At 33.8% G+C, this 20,117-nt stretch overlaps 1 protein-coding gene across 6 annotated transcripts in view; it reads left to right on the top strand.

Annotated features, from left to right (window-relative positions):
• The window catches only part of THEMIS (thymocyte selection associated), a 175,255-nt gene that overhangs the window by 69,375 nt on the left and 85,763 nt on the right, over positions 1–20,117 (top strand). For 5 of the 6 annotated variants that reach the window (XM_069488251.1, XM_069488253.1, XM_069488250.1 and 2 more), the window contains one exon: positions 9,955–10,413. The exons of the other annotated variant lie outside the window; for it this stretch is intronic. In XM_069488251.1, the coding sequence (XP_069344352.1) occupies positions 9,955–10,413 (459 nt within the window). The remainder of the gene's footprint in view (positions 1–9,954; positions 10,414–20,117) is intronic. 6 annotated transcript variants of the gene reach the window in all.

Here is a 20,117-nt window from a genome sequence, read left to right as displayed (position 1 = left end):
AAACTTTGGCACATAACAAGTACTCCATGATTGTTAACTACTGTTATTCTCATTATTATTGTGTTTTTAAAATTTAGAGGGGCTGTACCATTTCTTAAGTCCAGCATTAGTAGGCCTCTAATATTCTTCTCTGTTCAGCTCTGTCCACCTTATTATTAAAGTAACTTGTTTCTGGCTTTTTGGAGTAGTTGGTCTATTATTCTTAGCTTTTGGTGATGTGGTAAATTTTCTTCTTTCTCTCTCATTTTGCGTCTTTTTGTGAATACTTCACTGGGAAATCAGGGACAGCCATGTCTAGGGCTGCTAGATGGTCAATATGTAATCTCCTCTTAATCAGATACAAACCATAGAAAACCCCAATTTATTTACCTTCAGTGTCTGAAGTGGTCAACAATAGCAAGTCCAGACCCTCTGGACTTTCCTGGAAGGACTGTCTGGGCCAATCTCTGAATGGATTTGAGGCAGTTCAATAGGAGTTACCTGTACCAGAACTCCCAATGCTCTGAAGTAGCTTCTCTCAAAACTGCTCAGACACTCCTGCAGACCAGGCACCAGGTCAGATCTTCTGGAGAGGACTGTTAGTGGGCAGGAAGGTGCTTTCCAAGTCAAATCCCGTGGGAGAGTGGGTGGGCTGGCCTGCTCAAGAGCCCAATACCAATTTTAGGTGGGATTTTCAAATTCATGTCTTTCGAGTCAGTTTTTATTGCCTAGTAATATGGAACCAAAAGGATGTGCTTAGAGAGAAATTGTTCCTTTTTATATGCTGGTGAATTTAGAAAAAAAAAAGTTCAGTTTTCTTTATCGTTCAAATCAAAATCTATTTAAATTCTAAGCTCTGACGTTCATTTAAAACTTATGGTTACATCGGAAAATTATACCTCTTGCTAATTTGAATTTAATGTAAACTGATTTTTAATTGTTTTGTATAACCATGGGAAACAGATTTTTTTTTTTTTTTTGAATGCTGCATGGTAAAAATCAGCAAATATGTCAGACAAAGCAAAACATTACAAGGAAACACCACAGCATATGTTGACAGTTATAGAAGAATTGCTGCTGTTTTCACCCTTCACACCAGAATAATTTTTTCAATATTTACCTCCCATGTGTAGAGAGAGAAACATATGGGGCTTTACATAATCGTAAGCATAAACAGGTGGCTACTTAGGTGCATTTAATTTGCAGGCAACATCAATACTGAACAACACAATCAGCTCCACATGGCTCCCAAACTCTTTCTACTAACATTCCATTAGCAAAATTAAAATCATTAAAATAGAGGGAGGGTATACTCCTCCCTCCATTGGCTTTCAGAGTCATGAATAAAACAGGTTTTTAAAAATGCCTTGGCATTTTGCTGTTTCTTTTGTTCAAAGGAACTTTAAAAACTGTGTATAATGTATACTTTGTGAATAACAACACGCAGCACAGTATCTGCATGTAAAATGTATTTCCATCTTTTATTCTCCCTATAATCTGTTCATTATAGGCATAAAATTATGGTGGCTAAATTCTAAGCAATTTATCAAAGCATGGGATCAGACAAACTCCTGAAAGCAACCTGGAAATATTTCCCCAAAGGCAGTCCACCTAAAGAGGTCACCTGAGGTTCATTTCCATATTCAGACATGCCAGCGAGATCTGTGCAAATTATCATTGCTGGAAATTTTTGCTCAATCTGTGCCAGATTCTGAGCTGTGGATTATGTATATTTATTACCTCTAATTTGGTCCAGACTAGAACATCTGGTTTGTCCTCTTTGGCACTGAACTTAATAGGTATTAATCTTTCTGACCTTATGATGTAGGTGATATAATTTTTCTCATTTTAGGAGGAAGGAAATTATAGCCCTGAGAATGTAAATTCTTAAGTTTACGTGTTAAATAAGTGACTGAGGCCAGAATTAAAGCTCAGGCTGTCAGAATCAACAATCCATATTCTTAACCACTCCACTTTACTGTTGGGATGACTATGTTCCACTTACCCTGATGAGTCTACTGCCTAAAGTCACCAAGGGGCCAGTAGTAGTAAGTCTTTGGTGTATTGAAGATCCTGCTAACAACACCTGTGACAGGTTTTGGAATGCCTGAGGTCTGTGGAGGTTCTTTCCAGCCCTGATGCCTCAATGCGCCTTCCCATTACACAAAGGGGCAGTGCTCTGCAGAACTGGTGAGCATCCAGGGAGCTGTTGTCACCAAGGTTTATGAAAATAACAGTTTCTCACATTCTCTTTCCTCATCCTATGTCTATTACTTATCCTTACTGCTTGGGAGAGAGAAAGTTTTGACATGAGCAAGTGTGTATGGTGCATTAATAAATAAGTTCTAAGTATAGCAGCTATAGGCACAGATAACAGGTGGCATCATTTGATTTCAAGGGCTAATATTGTTAAATGTAAATTATTTGTTAAACATCCCAAACATGTTAGATATTGTAGTCACTCTTTTCAAAGAGTTTAAATGTTATTAGGAAAGAGGTGTTTATTTTTTTTCCCCTTGCGACCGTGGAACCAAAGAGGTAAAAATGAATTGAAATGTTTTATGATGTATTATTTTACCCGAACGTGAAAGAACTATTAGAAACTGTTAATAGCTATTGAAGACAGTTTCAATTCAATTATTAACATTAATGTAAAGACATTGAAATGTAGGAATTCTACAGCCACACCTAGTCTCACCTAACATTTAAGAAACTTGGTCACCATCTTTGACCTATCTTCTTCCCTCTCAAATATTTAGTTAAATTACTATGTACCATTTTCTTTTCACAAACTTTGACTCTCTTAACATTCCTTATTTTTGCTCTTGAAAACTCTCCTATATAAATTGTTGGAGTCACTCTATAGTTGATAATTTTTAATGATCCTATAATTGACTCAGAAATCTGAAGAATTTTTTCAATTTGGACATTATTATTATTGTGTATTCTAATACTTGAGAATGTCAAGTTTTTTGCTTTGATAGGGCATTTCATACACACCATTTCAGTCTGATGTTGAATAAAGAAACTTGAACTAGATTTTCTAAGGGAAACACTGAATTTGGTGTAGTTTTGAAGAGGATTGTCTTGTAGAATATACTGACTTAAGAGTTGTCTTGGGAAGGTAACAAAATGATAGAAAATCCACAAGAAACATATGATATGAGAAATCCACATAGGCAAATATGTAATAACAAGGGTGTTTAGGAATCTGATTGCAGAACAAAGTGCAGTTTTTCAAAAGGCAGAGACACACACTCACAAAAATAAGTAAGAGACACTTTGCTCTACTGATAGACAAAGCACATGATCAGAAAGATTTAGCGACATGATTTGTCTCCAAACTTTCTACTTCACTCACGTCAGTCCATCAGAAATTTTGAACATGCATCTCAAATACATATGTATTTATTTATTTAAAATTGCATGTGCTTGTGTGGGTGTATTTGACTTATTTTTACCTGTATCTCAAGGGCAAATTTCTTTATAATGGTAGTGGATATAAGTCCATATTTTGATAACTTTAAATTGTTAGAGAAGTTTCCACCAGTTTTCATACTTCATTAGGCTACAGTATCATTGTTTTACCTCATAATATATGGCCGAAGAAAAGCTTAGCTTGTCAATTTTTTTGTTTTTCACTTGTATTTATTTATTTATTTTTCATTTATTTTTTATTGAGGCAAAATATACATATGTAATTTATCATCTTTACCATTTTTAAGTGTACAGTTCCATGGTAATAAATACATTTATAATCTTTTTTCTCCCTCATCTACCACTTCTCCTTCTTGGCCACTGGTAACCACCAATTTCTGTATCTTCATGAGATCCACTTTTTAGCTCCCACATATGAGTGAGAACATGTGACATTTGTCTTTCTGTGCCTAGCTCCTTTCACTTAACATAATGATCTCCAGTTCCACCCATGTTGCTGAATCACTTATATTTCATGTCAGTGTTATTTTCAATACATGGTTTTTTTTTTTTGGCAGGAAGTGTTTAAAGCCATTTATCCATTTTATGAGGGTTACTTTATTTGAAAACTGTGGTAATATATTTTGGAAGCCCTCTGAAATACGGCCAGGTGACCTGCAGCACACACCACAAAGTACATGAACTTGTGTAGGCAGCACTGTTGACCCTCACCTCATGCAATTCCCAGGCCCTCTCAGAGGCCTCAGCTTTACCCAGAGGCAGGTGGCCATCTGACATGTGAACAGATGAAACTAGTGTCAATCAATGTCTTAAATATTAGTGAAGTTCACTTTCTTATGTTGTTAGATTTTAAAAGTTCGATATCTTCCTGTACCCAAAAGGAGGGTGGACACCCACTTTGGAACTATCTCTGTTAGCTTATGAAAGGCTAAACAAACAATTTATGATGTGCAATAATAATGAAAGGTTGAAATTTTTGTATAACTCAAAAACCTACTCTGTCTCTTGTGATTTCTAATGATAGAAAATTTATGGCTTCTCTTTAAAACTTCATGTCCTTATCTGTGAAATGCTTGTGTTTACTTGTGTTTTGTTCATATGAGCTACTCCATATTGCCATTTTGAAAATGAAATTGTACCATACATGTCAATTGCCAGCACATTCAAAACTGCTAATATTTTAATAATCCCAATTTTGATGATATCAGAAAAGGACGAGCATCATAGTAGGTAATGTTCACTTCAAGATTTCTTATCTCAAAGATGGAGGAAATATTTTTGGTTGGACTTGAGAAATGGTTAGACTTGGAATAAAAGATTGTGAAATCTTCACTGTGACTTATGCTAATTGTGATAGACTCTTGGAGAATTTAATTTTGAAAATTACTCCTATTTTGGTGGAGATTGAAGGAGGGAAAAGAGGAAAAAGTAGAAAAAAATCTGATAAGCATAAATTCTGGGCAGTGAACCAAGAGATTATTGTTGCTCTTCTGACACCAGGGTATCTGGGGAAGGTTGATCCATGTTAAGGGAGGGCCAGCTGGTGAGACCCATAAACGTGTTTTGTGAACTGAAATAAACATGGTGTTCTCATGAATGATGTCCTTGTAAGTCATACATGTAACAGAGAGGCAGCCTGGCTTGGTGGAAAGATGCAAGACTTGGATGTCAAAGCTCTGATTTCAGATTCTAGAGCCATGAGTACAAATTGTGACCATTTTCACAATCCCCCAGTAATAATATTTATTTTACTGTCTTCAAAAGATTATTGCAAGGATAAATGATGCATATGAAAAAAATTATTCTGGCCGGGCGCGGTGGCTCACGCCTGTAATCCTAGCACTCTGGGAGGCCGAGGTGGGCGGATCGTTTGAGCTCAGGAGTTCGAGACCAGCCTGAGCAAGAGCGAGACCCCACCTCTACTAAAAATAGAAAGAAATTATATGGACAGCTAAAAATATATATAGAAAAAATTAGCCGGGCATGGTGGCGCATGCCTGTAGTCCCAGCTACTCGGGAGGCTGAGACAGGAGGATCACTTGAGCTCAGGAGTTTGAGGTTGCTGTGAGCTAGGCTGACACCACGGCACTCACTCTAGCCTGGGCAACAGAGTGAGACTCTGTCTCAAAAAAAAAAAAAAAAAAAAATTATTCTAAGTTGCAAATTTCTAAACAAATTTCAGTTGTTACTGTTATTATTCACAATAATGATTGCAAATCATCAAGAATTGGTTAAAAATATAAACTCCCCCAAAACCTAAGATTCAGGGAGGAGATTCAAAAGATTAAATTCACTTATTGACTAATTTTTAATAGCTCAATTTACTGCATTTTCTTATAATTTTTATTTCTTAAATGACATGTTTCTTATGAACAATTTCTACTAGCTTAGAAATAACAATAAAATCCATTTTAAGAGCTAAAAATCCAAGGTGGAAACAGAAATCTGTTTTCTTTCTGCTTTCTAACTTATTTTAAAGATTACACATTGGCTTATTTTATAATAAGTCTCATGATTATTCAGCTCCTGAAATGTGTTTTGTTTTTCTTTGAAAGAATAATAAAGCATATTTTCCCCAGTATAAAACTATTACACTCTTTGTGAAAAAGATGGAGGAAACACTGGTCAAATTTATAGCTGATCAGTCCTAATGGTGCTTTAGTTTATATTTAACTTCCTTCATTGTGAAATTGAAGTTCCAATATGACATCATATTTAATTTTTAAAAATGCCCTAGTTTTTATGATATTAAATGGCTGTTTTTAAGGAGGGGCTCTTTGGATTGGCTGCAATAGTATAAAAACAGATAAGTTAATCAGAGATTTTTTTCTGTGTTCTGCCACTTTGTATGCTAAACTGTGCAATTCATCATCTTCTAAGGGAAAACACACAGATCCTTAGATACATTTTTCTCGAAATAGAGACATACAACAAGACAGCTCCGAGTAGTGTGATTAACTTGACATAATGGTGGCCCTTAGCGTTTTAGGCTTTCCCTACTTCGTAATATTTTAGGTCTGTTTTTACCGTAGGTGAACTTTATTCCCCAAGAAAGATGATGCTGAATTAATTCTTCTGTGACTTATGTCATCAATATCAAAATAAAACTATGTGTCTCTACTTTTTATGAGATTCTAGGTAGCTATTTTTTAAAAACTTATTTCACAAAAACTGCTGAATTTTCTATACCCTGATAATGATTGTGGACTCTTAGAAATAAATCTTCATGTACAGACAAATGAGATTAAACACACAGGCACACACACACATGCACACAAATTCATTTACTGTGGCAAATTCAAGAATACTATTTTATTGGATTTTCCCTGATACAGGACATAATAAAATAAAAAATTCCTTCAAAGTAAATGTTTCTTTTCCTTACTGTCTTCAAGCACACCATGCAGTGGATGAGCACTTCAGTTTCTTAAAGTTTTCAGGACAGATTGCACATGCTATTTTACTCATTCCTTATTAGGATTGCATCACTCACACTTTTTCAGGAAGTTTATATCTAAAAATCACCTAGATTCCTTTTTTTGTGTGTGAGCAGAAATATATTTAAAAAATAACTGATCAGAAGGAGTCTTTGAACAATAACCCAAAATATATATATAAGACAATATAATCTGGTTAATGATTTGATATATAGATGAATTTAATTAGAATACATTTGTTAAGTAAACTGATGATTTTCCAAGCTGTATCATTTTAGTAAGCTTTTAAAATATACTGTTTTCTTACAGCATGCTAATGTATAATATTTCCCATTCGTTTGCTTTGGGATAAGAAAGCAATTAACTAATTTTTCTTTGTTCTTATTTTCTCTGCAATTTATTAAAATCTATTTAATAAATAAATTCTGAAAGTGATACAAGGCAGATATGCCCATAAAATAAAAATAATTCAAACAGTATAATCACTGAAATATGCAATTATAAAAAGCTATACTTAAATAGCAAAAATTCATTGTAATAGTGATTATCCTGAGAGAATTAGAGAAAACATTACAAATAGTGAAATAATGAAAATAGTGAGCTTTTATGATGTAAAAATTGGAGATATAATCAGAAGATATGAGAAGAAAGATTGATATATAATCAAGCATAGTCAATTCAGAACAGCTATGTAACATGGCATTTCCAAGGAGAATTATGAGGAACACTAATATACTGTGACATATTATGTTGTGACTTACTAATATGTGTTTCCTCCAAGAGTTTTACAATCAAAGAAATTTGGGAAATTCTGCATATTTCCCCTCTGAAGAGTTTCAATGCATCTAAAGTTTCTGACAAATCTTACATTAATTGGAACTATGCAGATATTCTTTCCTTGTGGTAAAATATACATAAGATAAAATTTAACATTTTAAAGTGTATAATTCAGTGGCATTCAGTACATTTGTGATATTATGAAACTATCACCACTATCTAGGTCCAACCATATAGCTTTTTAATCATTCATTTGACCATGAATCAGTTTTCTTCTAGACTATCTTTTAATTTTGGTTTATCTAAAGAATATATTCATAGAAAACCTGATCAAATCCAACCATCTCGCTTTAAAACCAAAAAAACTAAAAATGTGATTTTGAGAGATTAAATGCCTTGCTTGGGATCACACAGGTAGTTGGGACAGAGCCAGTATCTCATTCAGATATCCCCTTTCCAAGAAGGCAGCTTTTTCTATTTCAAGGTATTTTTACCTTGTCTCCATTTGTGTTGCCTGGTCTGATGATCCAGGACTCTATTTTTCAATGCGTTAAAATTTTGCCTAGAAGAATTCAGGATCAAAACAAGTATCTCTAATCTTTACAAAGGAATAGTACTTTTTAAAATAGAAATTTAAACTTTTTGTAGCACTTATTTATTTTATTTCTTAATTATTAGTGAGGTTGAGTTGGAAGGTACCTTACCATATGCTTACATGCCAGTTGGCATTTTTTCTGAGTTACTTCCTCTTATGCTTTGTTCATTTTTTCCTTTTTAAAAAAATTTCAAAATATTAAGGGTGTAAAAATGTTTTTGTTATATAGATAGCTCCTGTAATGGTTGAGTCAGGGCTATAAGTGGGCCTATTTCCTGAATAGTGTTCCCTGTAACCATTAGGTAGGTTTACACCCCTCTCCTCCTCCCCCTCCCCCTGCTTGATTTCCAAGGACTTTTACTTCCCTCTGTGCACATGTGCATCCATCTGTTAGTTCCAATTTATTAGAGTACATGTGGTGTTTGTTTTTTCATTCTTGAGATGCTTCACTTAGGATAATGATGTCCAGTTCCATGCAAATTGCTGCAGAAAGCATTATTTAATACTTTTTTATGGCTAAGTAGTACTCTATGGTGTCTGTGTGTGTATATTACATTTTCTTTCTTTTTTTTTTTTTTTGAGACAGAGTCTGGCTTTGTTGCCCAGGCTAGTGAGTGCTGTGGCATCAGACTAACTCACAGCAACCTCAAACTCCTGACCTCAAGTGATCCTCCCACCTTGGCCTCCCAGAGTGCTAGGATTATAGGTGTGAGCCACTGTGCCTGGCCAATATATATACACCACATTTTGTTAATCCACTCATGAATTGATGGGCCCTTGGGTTGATTCCACATCTTTGTGATTGTGAATTGTGCTTCAATAAATATTTGAGAGCAGGTGTCTTTTTGATAAAATAACTTCTTTTCCTTTGGGTAGATACCCAATAGTGGGATTGTGGGATCAAATGGTAGGTCTACTTTTAGGTTTTTGAGAAATCTCCATATTGTTTTCCATAGAGGTTGTACTAATTTGCAGTCCCACCAATAGTGTATAAGCATTCTTACTCTTTGCATACATGCCAACATTTTCTTTTTTGGACTTTTTAAAAAAAGCCATTCTAACAGAGGTAAGGTGATATCTCATTGTGGTTTTAATATGGATTTCCCTGATAATTAGTGATGTAGAACATTTTTTCATGTGTTTCTTGGCCATTTGTCTATTTTCTTTTGAAAAAAGGTCTATTCATATCTTTTACCCACTTTTTAATGGGGTTGTTTTTTTCTTACTGATTTGGGTTCTTGGTAGATTCTTGATACTAGCCCATTATTGGATGTATACTTTGTGAATATTTTCTCCCATTCTGTAGGTTGTCTATTTGCTCTGTTGATTTTTTTTCTTTTGTTGTGAAGAAGCTTTTTAATTTAATCAAGCCCCACCTATTTATTTTTGTTGTTGCTGTGATTGCCATTGGGGTCTATTTCATAAATTTTTTGCCTAGGCCGATATCTAGAAGAATTTTTCCTACATTTTCTTCTAGAATTCTTATGGTTTCCTGTTTTACTTTTAGTCTTTTATCCATATTGAATTAATTTTTGTGAGTGGTGAGAGATAGGGGTCCTGTTTCATTCTTCTGCATGTGGTTATTCAATTTTCCCAGAACCATTTATTGAATAGGGAGGAATAGTGCTTTTAAAAGCTACACAATACTTGTTTTATTACTGTATCATTGTGATTTTATTATGAGAACTATTATTGTAAGAACTCTAATTCGCACAATTCTGTTCTTAGGTCTTTTTAAGATTGTGGCTGATAAAACTCCATACCTGACTATGGAAGAAATTACAAGGACCATTCATATTGGAACAAGTAGACTAGGGCATCCTTGCTTCTATCATCAGAAGGATATAAAACTACAGAATCTCATCATAAAGCAGGGGGAGCAAATCATGCTCAACTCAGTTGAAGAGATTGACGGAGAAATAAGGGTGAACTGTGGAGTAGTAAGGAACCACCAAAATCACTCATTTACCCTGCCTTTGTCACAAGAAGGAGAATTCTATGAGTGTGAAGATGAACATATTTATACGCTAAAGGAGATTGTCGAATGGAAGATTCCCAAGAACAGAACGCGAACTGTGAAACTTACAGATTTTTCAAATAAATGGGACTCAACAAATCCATTTCCTAAAGACTTTTGTGGTACTCTGATTCTCAAGCCTGTTTATGAAATTCAAGGTGTGATGAAATGTGAGTATCCACTGAGAATGATGGTCTATGAGCACAAACATTGTGGGGTTTAGAACAGAGAAAAGCTTTTAGGGCCTGAAGAATGGGACTCTGTCTCTATTTCATCTATTAAGCCTCTGAGAGTTAGATTCCTTATCTATCAGTTAGCAAACCGACATATCTATTGCAAGAATCAAATTGAATAATGTATGTACAGGTATATTGTAAACTGTTTGGCGTTATCCAAATGTAAGATGCTGTAACTATCAGGTACAGACAGATTAAAATGCTAATTCATTTTTATTACTACCTGTTAAAACGGTTTAAAAATAGCTACTTTTTAGAATAGAGCATATTTGGTTAGAATGAGTCTGTCTTATATGGAGGTGGTCAAAAAAGAGCTAAGAATGCAAAGTTTCCTTAATTTTTTCTTTATTCCTATTTTTATGACAACCTTTTTTCTCTCAGCCACCATCACTGCTTATAAATCTTTATTAACTCAGAGTCCCTCTGCCTTAAGGGAAAAATAATATGATAAATTAATTTACACATAGGTGTGTTTTAATGTGAAATCTTCATAGAATTATTTGCAGTTTAAAATAGAAATATCTAGAGAGAGCTTCATTGCCCCAAAAGGTACTAATACTTTGAATTTTCAAGATTCTGGCACATTAAGTGGGCAAGTGGTAGAGCAAAGAGTTCTGAACTTGGAGTCCTGAGTTCTAATTCTAGGTCAATAACTTAACAGGCTTTGAATGAGCCATTTAAACTCCCTGTGTTTATGCAAGGGAAATGATACCCTTTTGCCTTCTTATTGGAGTTGTTTAGAGAGAGAAATAAGGTGTTATTAAGGTACCATTATATAATACTCTTGAGAACATAAAACAGTATGTAAAAATATTTGGTCAAAAGGAACCTAATTGGAATATCTCAAAATCTATCCCTGCTCCCATTAATACCGTTGGTCACATATACAATTACGAAAAAGTAGATTTGAATCTTTTGGCCGGTTTTGGAGTTGTGTGTTAAATTCTGTCACACACAAATATTCAACCGGAGTTTCATTTTTAACTAAAGGTATAAGGAAGGAATGCCACTCAAGATTATTTTTAATATTAAAAAGAATTGAGGCCACAGCAAATTTTAGACCTCACATTAATGTTCTGTTAGCTAACCCAAAATGTAAAATTGAAATGGGTAGTTGAGTTTTCTTTGATTTTTATAAATAATTGAAAGCATTTCTCACTTCAAAATTTGTTACCTTTTAAAACTATTGCCATTTCTTATCTATCACGTGGTTGTAAATGAGATAATCTAATCAAGGAGGTGAGGTGGTTACAGCATTTAATAAATTTAGAGTAGAGAACAAGAAAGGCTTCTCTCAGGAAATGGCATTTTAGCTGAGACTTGAAGGATGCATAGGAGATAGGCAAAGAAGGAAGCAACACGTTTGGATGAAACAGGGGCAGTATGTGGGACAGTAGGTAAGAGAGAGATCGGAACTCAATCATAGCAGGAGAGAAAAAGGAGAGGGCAGGTTGAGAAAAATATGAAAACATGAAATGGGGGAGTGGACTCAACCATGGAGGGTCTTGAAATATATGCTAAGGGTTTGAAATTTATCCTAAGGGCAAATCAATAAAGGGCTTTCAGTAGGGAGCACAAGGACAGAGGAGTGTAGCAAGGCCAGTTGGGTCTCTGTGGCAGGGTACTGGAGGTTAGTACAGCAGCGATATCAGTGGGAAAGGCAGAGAATTGTAGTTGGGCTTAGTGGGTATTTAAGAAGTACAATCAGCAGAATTTGGAGGTCTACTGGAAGGGGAAAAAAGTCAACCTGATTTCTGGCTTGATCTACCAGCTGGATGGAGGTATAGTTTATTAAATACAAATATCAGAAGAGCAAAGGATATTAACAGAATTGTTTAGGTAGACTTAACTATGGTTTTCTGCTAACCAAGACCCTGAATAAAAGCCTTTGTTTGAATTAATATCCTTTACAAAATGTTTTAGTCCAATTTTCATTCTTTTTTTTTTTTTTTTTTTTTTTTTTTTTTTGAGACAGAGTCTCACTCTGTTGCCCAGGCTAGAGTGAGTGCCGTGGCGTTAGCCTAGCTCACAGCAACCTCAAACTCCTGAGCTCAAGCGATCCTCCTGTCTCAGCCTCCCGAGTAGCTGGGACTACAGGCATGCGCCACCATGCCCGGCTAATTTTTTCTATATATATTTTTAACTGTCCATATAACTTCTTTCTATTTTTAGTAGAGATGGGGTCTCACTCTTGCTCAGGCTGGTCTCGAACTCCTGAGCTCAAACGATCCGCCCACCTCGGCCTCCCAGAGTGCTAGGATTACAGGCGTGAGCCACCGCGCCCGGCCAATTTTCATTCTTTAATGATATTAAAATTAAACTTTTATTTTAATTTATTCTGAATCTTTAATTTCGTAAGGATTATTTTGAACATTGGTTCTTATTATATAACAATTTCAGGAAAGATGCTGTATGAGACTGGCCTCCATATGTACTCACAGCAGAATAGTCCCTGAAAATATAGGATGGGTATCCACCACGAATACTTAACTTAAAAAATTCTTGTTGTAGGTATTTTTTTTCCTAAATATAAAATGTGCACCATGTTTTGAATCTATTGTGGTCTTGTTTTCATTATTTTTTCTTAAATTGAAGATTCAAACTTGCCTGAACTCAAGAGATGTTGCTAAATTGCTTTCCACAGGGCTCGAGTGTCAGGCACGGTGCAAATCCTTCTTGGCTTGAGTCCCTCCTTTCTAAAGTGCTAAGAAAAAGAGTAGGTCTGAGCAGGGGATAGGAGGTTTTATAGAAATCTTAGGGGAAAGAGCAAGATGAAAAAAGACTGAGAACTACAAGAAGCTATGAAATATTGATTTGCTATAAAGAGAATTTACTACTGTAGTAAGTAGAGACAAGAGGGAATATAAGATATTCTATTCCTATTACTATTGTTTAACATGTTATTAATATGAAAATTTAGTCTCTATAAAAAAGAAAAGTATCATTCAGTGTTGAAATGAAATACTTGCTCCTGGAAACTCTTGGCCAAAGTCCCTGAAATAGGCCTAAAACCCCACTAACCCTCATCACACATCTAATAATTTTTCAAAAATTATCCCTCTTTGGAAAATAGATACAAATAACAGTCTAAACCTCCAACTGCTAGTCTTATGTAAGTCATTTCATAATGTATTTCTGCTTTTCACAGGAAGATAAAATTCATATTACCATAGCAAATGGAATGCATAATATTTGCAAATGGAAATTTGAGTCAGTTATTTAAATTTGCTTCAACAAGCCAGAGGTCTTGACCATGAAAACTTTTTAAATAGTGTTATGTTTTGACATATAGGTTCACAATTATTTTTTCAGTAACTGAAAATTTCAGAGTTGTACAGCTCCCTTTCCTCTTAGAAGAAAACCTCAATGCCTCCCAAAATTTGGGGGTATGTTTTTTTGCTCAGATATATAAAACATCATTTCATTTTATAAGCAGAGGGCTGACTGATCACACAAGTGAAAAGTGGTATCAAAAATGTAGTATCTGAATATTCTATAATAGAGATAAAAGGATAGCAGAAAAAGCACTTTGGTCTTTAATATTTAATATTCTGAGACTTCTTCTTTTTCTCATTTAATTTTAAAAAATAATTTCAATATTTATCAAAGTCAAAAAAGTCAAATAGTAGTAAAAAACTATAACAAAGTAATCAGTAAACCTTGTCCCCTCATACTTTGCTATTCTAAGGTAATGTCTTTACATAGTTTCCCCCTGTTTTCTGGTGCATTTCCAAATAATAAAGAAATATTGCTATTTTTCAAGTCATTGACTTTAGATAGTAACTTTTGACTTCTACATATGGCAATGAAGACTTCATACTTTTATATTCTTGCTTCCGCTTCCCCATTCTCTCAGTATATGGTAAGTTATGGTTAAGCATTAGTATTTTCATCATTGTAACAATTTGCTGCTCAACTAAGTGTTGTATAATTCCATTTCTGCATAACTGTTTCTCTGTTATGATGACCGTATTGTTTCCTTTGCTTGGTTTTCTTCAATCCTCCTTAAGTCTTGGAGTATTTTCCAACATCTCTGTAATGAAAAGCTACTCAATGCAATTTTCCACAGAGCCCAAACTTTCAAGAATCTGCCTCTTCTATTATTTTTTTTTTCCTAAAGATACTCCTCCTAGAATTCTTCATTTTCATGTGCCAGTCTGAATTTATTGCTGTCTGGACCTACTGCATCGATACTGTCCTGGAGTTTCCTTCTAAAATCATCCCGTGGTTCCCTTTTGATTTGCTTCTGTGCTGCCTATTTCTGGAATTGAATATCTGGCTATTTCCAGAATCAAATAACTAACTCCCTCTTTCTTGATTTTCTTCTAATTTTGATGGCTTCTATTCCCTGCTTGCTTCCTGAGAAAGGTGCATAGGATATTTAATTAATTAATTAATTAATTAGAGAAGTTACACATTTGAAAAATCTTTATTCTACGTGCTCATAAGATTGATACTTTGGCTACTTACAGAACTCCAGGTTGAAGATAATTTCCTCCAGAATTTTGAAAATTTGCTTCTTTATCTTCTATCTTCCAGCATTGCCTTTGCGGGCTTATCCATGGTATTGTGAAGTTTCACAAGAATGTGCTCTGTGGTGGGTCTGTCCTTTCATTGTGATGGCAGTTTTCAATCTGGAAATTTAGTTTCTTTATTTCTTGAATAATTTCTTTGATTATGTCCTCTCAATTATATTTTCTCTTCTCCCTTTAACTTCTAATCTCATATTGAAGCTCTCATACTGATCTTCTATGACTTTTTTCTTTTCTATTTTATGTCTCCTTGTCTTTGGTTTACCTTCAGGGAAAATTTCTTAACTATATCTCCAACTGTTTTAATGAATTTTTAATTTCAGCTATCATATTTTTAATTTCCAAGAGTAATTTCTTATATCATTTTAAATATTTCACTCTGTTCTTGTTTTTAAAATGTAATATCTCATCTCTCTGAGAATATCTTAGAATTTCTTAAAAGTTTTCTATTGTTCCCAGCATTTATCTGTCTCCTTTGGGATTCTTTTTTTTTTTTTTTATTTTGATCTGCCATTTTTGTTAAATGTTTTTATCAAACGCCTGGTGATTATTTGCCATTTTGTAATATTTACATGTGAGGCACTTTTTTTTTTTTTAACTTACAGGTGAAGTACTATTTGTATATAAGTTCTGTATTTGTGAATTTTAGGTTTCATAATGCCAGCTCCTTTATTGGGGCATTCTCTAAATTCAGGTTCTTTGAGTTTTTCTCCTGGGACTTGTTCAGTTTCACCTGAGGATTCTTCTTGATATTTCCTTCAGTTATGAAGCTATTGGAGCTGAGTGTGCAGTCAAATGCTCTACCCCTGAGCTATACCCTCTGGCCTTGGAGCTGAGACTGTCACTATTCCTCCTGCAGATTTAGAGTTAACTCCTTTGCTTTTAGTCTTCTGCTTCTCCTCCAGCTCACCTGTGCCTATGTTCCCTGATTCTAAGGTCCTGTGTGCACTGTTTCCTGCAGAGAGAGGCGGAAGGGGTGGTCACCCTTCTTCCATAGGTTAGAATGGAGACCTGGGTTTAATCATGCTTCAGACATTCAAAGAATCTGCACGTAAAATTTTTGCCCCCTGACTTCACTAAAACTTTCAGAAGGGACTTATGTTTCCAATTCCTAAGCTTTCTTGTCCCATGTAAGCAAAAAAGACTCACTTTTCATTAGATTCTGTTTCTTTAGGCAAATAAGCATTCCTTTTTCTATTCTGTGAAGTCATTTACCATTCTTCCATCTAATTTCTGTCTTTGTTTAGATTAAGGATTACAGATGTCTTTTAGATTCATTGAAGCTTTTCTTTTCTTTCTTTCTTTCTTTCTTTTTTGTCTTTTTACCCTTTTGGTAAATTTGAGGGAAGAAACGTTTGGAAAGGTACATATTTCACCCATAAACCTCACTACCTACTTAAATAAATCCTAGCCAGAGTTTTGCCTGGACCTACTATAATCTCTCAAAGGATCAGTTGCTAATACTGCTAAATGACAACAAGTATAATTTATAAACTTAATATTTTTAGCAAAACATAATTTTCAGTAATTTATAAAAATATCAGAGTTAATTTTTATGTATACATTCTTATCTTCTCAGTGCTTGAGACAGAGTAAACGTTTAATAAGTATTCAGTAAATCAAGTAAATGAATGAATAAAGCAACTAAAGTATTCTTTATGCATATATATTTGTGTTGCACACTACAAAGCTCCTATTTAGGTAACAAGAAGATTCATTTCATGTGCCATATCCAGATTTGATTTATTATGATGACATATTTTGAGTTCAATAGCTAAGGAGAATACTAACTTCATGACACCAATGTTGATATCACTTATATTCATATAACAGGTTTGATTTTTATGAATGATACTTTTCCTAATGTGTCCATGAAAATACTGTGACAACATGCTATTTAGAACCAGTGGACACTCTAGTTAGCTTCCATCTCATTCCTTTAAGCTGCTGTTTTATTGCTAATAGAAATATCAAATAACAAGCAGAGGAAGGTACATATTTTCATTATGTATATATTTTTACATTACCAATTATTAATATTTTGTCAGTTCAGTATTCTCCAGAGAAACAGAATATGTTTAATATAAGATATAATATATATTATATTAAATATACCTAATTGTTATATTATTATGTATAATCTTATTTATTTGTTTATTTTAAGGGATTGGCTCATGCAAGTATGGGGGCTGATAAATTCTAAATCTGTAGGACCTTCTGGCAGGCTGGAAACTCAGGCATAAGTTAGTGCTGTCATCTTGAGGCAGAATTTCTTTTTCTTTGGGAAACCTCAGTTTTTGTTCTTAAGACCTCCAACTGTTTGGATGACGTCCACTCACATTATGAAGAATAACATGCTTTACTTAAAGTCAACTGATTGTAGATGTTAACTACATCTACAAAATACCTTCACAGCAAGACCTAGGTTAGAGTTTAATTAAATAAGTAGATACTATAGTCTAGCCAACTTAACATCTAAAATTAACCATCACAAACATCAGTGGAAAACATTGTTGAAATCTGTCATCTAGTATAGGAAAATATTTATTCATTTTTCTTACATTTTATGAAATAAATGAAAATTATAAGACAAAGTAGTGTTATAAATAAACCCATATCAAATGCAAGTATATTCATTTTAAGTGCCTCTTAATTTCTCAGTGAGAGTTATGATGATTTTTATTTTCTAATACAAAAGTTAGACAGCCATCCAAAGGCAGTTTAGAAATATAAACAGCAGAAGAGGTAGAAGGGAACCATCTACCAAAATGGACATTTACAGTATAGCTTCTCTTAAGTTGAAATGAAATTGAATAAATAAAAAAAAATTCACAGAATATCAATAAAGAAAATTGAGATCTGATGTATAAACTGCAAATCAAACTTTAATTTAAAAGTGTAGAACAAGGCAGAGCTCAAAAATCATAACTAAGTCTAATAATGGCCCTTTAATAAAGAATATAATGCAGTGCAAAAATGTAAACAGTTCATTGAGTAGTTGAGAGATGGAGATGAACCTTATGAAAGTACTTTTGAGAAAAATAAGTATAGTCCTGGAAATAAATGAGAAGGAAATGAAACTTAGAAAGTGAAAATGTCCAAAAATATGTAAATTATTACAGTTATTAAATAACAATATAGGAGGCACTATGCATTATTTATTACAGATGTTGAGAGAAACTGTAGAGCTAGAATTTACAAAATTTGTTCAGAAAAAAATATGTAGGAATAATCATCTTGCCTTCAAGGTTGAATAAGACCGTTTCAGTGGATTTCCAACCTTATACTATTGATAATTTAGGTCTATATGCAAAGGGTGGAGCCGCATTTGCTGAGTTGAGACTGAATGTACTCTAGAATTGAATATTAAATATACAAGAAAACATATGTTGCTCAACGCCAACCAAGCTTAAATGTAGTTCTTTATTTTCTCTTTAAAGAAAATTTTTAGTGGGGTCCTCAACATTCAAATGTAGTGAAGAGAGTTGCTGTAGTGGGAAATGAAGAAAAACACCACATTATGATTAACACTCGCCCTAACTGTGAAGGGACTTTCCCTGAAAGAGCAGGCAGAAAGACAACGTTGAGTGAAATGACTCAGCAACATAGAGAGGAAACCAGTATTGCCTTTTTAGAGAAAATAGAATGGAAATTGTTTTTCACAAGCACTCCCTTTGGATAACAGAAAACATACCCAATGAGCATAATTCATGTTCACCCAGAAAGAAATTTTGGAAAGTCTAAGCTTTTATAAGTATATATTGTTTTTACTTCAGTTTAGTTTGAAACAGAAAAACTTGTAATAAATACCTTTAGGAATATTTCTCATGCTCTTAGGTGCTATCTTTTTATCTATCATTTTGAAATCAAAAAGAACTCTTTTGGACAATGACATTTTCTAATTTAGCTTATACTCTATGGCCATTTTTTAGAGGGAAAGGATTACATTTTTCTAATTGTAAAATAAAAAATGCTTGTTTAAAGAATTTGTAGTATGTGCAACACACACACATGACTAGAACTGTATATACAAAAATAAAAAATTATAGTGGTTTTTCTTCTTATATTTTTAAATATTTTTTATAAAAGCATGTAACTTGTTATAAGAAAATAACCCTAAGTGTTGGTTTCTTTATCTTTCCCTAGAAGAGATCCTTAGATATAATAATATTTGTCATAAAAATTAGTGAAACCTACTCCAGTTTAAAAACTTGAGGATGTCGTTGCTAAATTCTAGATAACTTTAAACAAATATAAATTTTTATTTTTAACTTTTGACTATGGAAAACTTAGAACATATGCAAAAATAAAGAGAATAGTATAAAAAATGAAAAAGAGTTTATTTTAATGTATTAACAGACACGAGGGAATAATATATAAAATTTAAAGTTTATGCTAAAATAAGTAGACAGATTGAGTTGCCAGTAAATTGGGTATCTTGGGCTTCATGACAATAGAGAAGGGTAGATTCTCTGACTTCAGCCTCTTCTCCGATTGAGCTGTCAAATTAATCTGCCAAATTCCTAATTTTAATTTGGTATTTTTAATTGCAAGCATTTTGGATCTCTTCCTGAAGTAGTTATACATTTCTCAGCCTGGCATTCAAAGGGTCAATTTATCTTCATAGTCTTACTTTCAGCAGCTCTTCTGTCCAGTCCCTGTGTTCTAATTTAAAATCTCAAGAGGCTGGATTCCTTGTTATTTATTGACAATACTCAGTTTCCACCCTTTTTTATCATTGATTATGGTGTCCTTGCCATTTGGGACATTCTCTCTCCTAGTCTGTCCTGGTCTGTAATCTTTTTCCATCCTTAAAGACTCATGTTGTGGCAGCAACATTCATAATATCTGTCTTTATACCCATCCCCAAATTAGATGTGCTATTTCTTCCCTTCTATTTTTTGCTTACTGTAGTTTTAATTGAAAATTTTCCATGATTCCATTTTCTTTTCTCTTGTAGTCTTTCAATTATACCATTAAAAAACATTTTTTTGTTGCCCAGGAGTTTGCAATATACATTTACAACTAATATAAGTCCACGTTCAAATAACATAAATAACTTCATGGCTAGTGCAGCTATCTTACATCAAAGTATTCTCAATTCCT

The sequence above is a fragment of the Eulemur rufifrons genome, chromosome 15 (genome assembly GCF_041146395.1).
Source record: "Eulemur rufifrons isolate Redbay chromosome 15, OSU_ERuf_1, whole genome shotgun sequence".
Lineage (NCBI taxonomy): Eukaryota > Metazoa > Chordata > Mammalia > Primates > Lemuridae > Eulemur > Eulemur rufifrons.
Note: the sequence above shows the minus strand (reverse complement) of the source record. Positions and strands in the feature narration are given on the sequence as shown.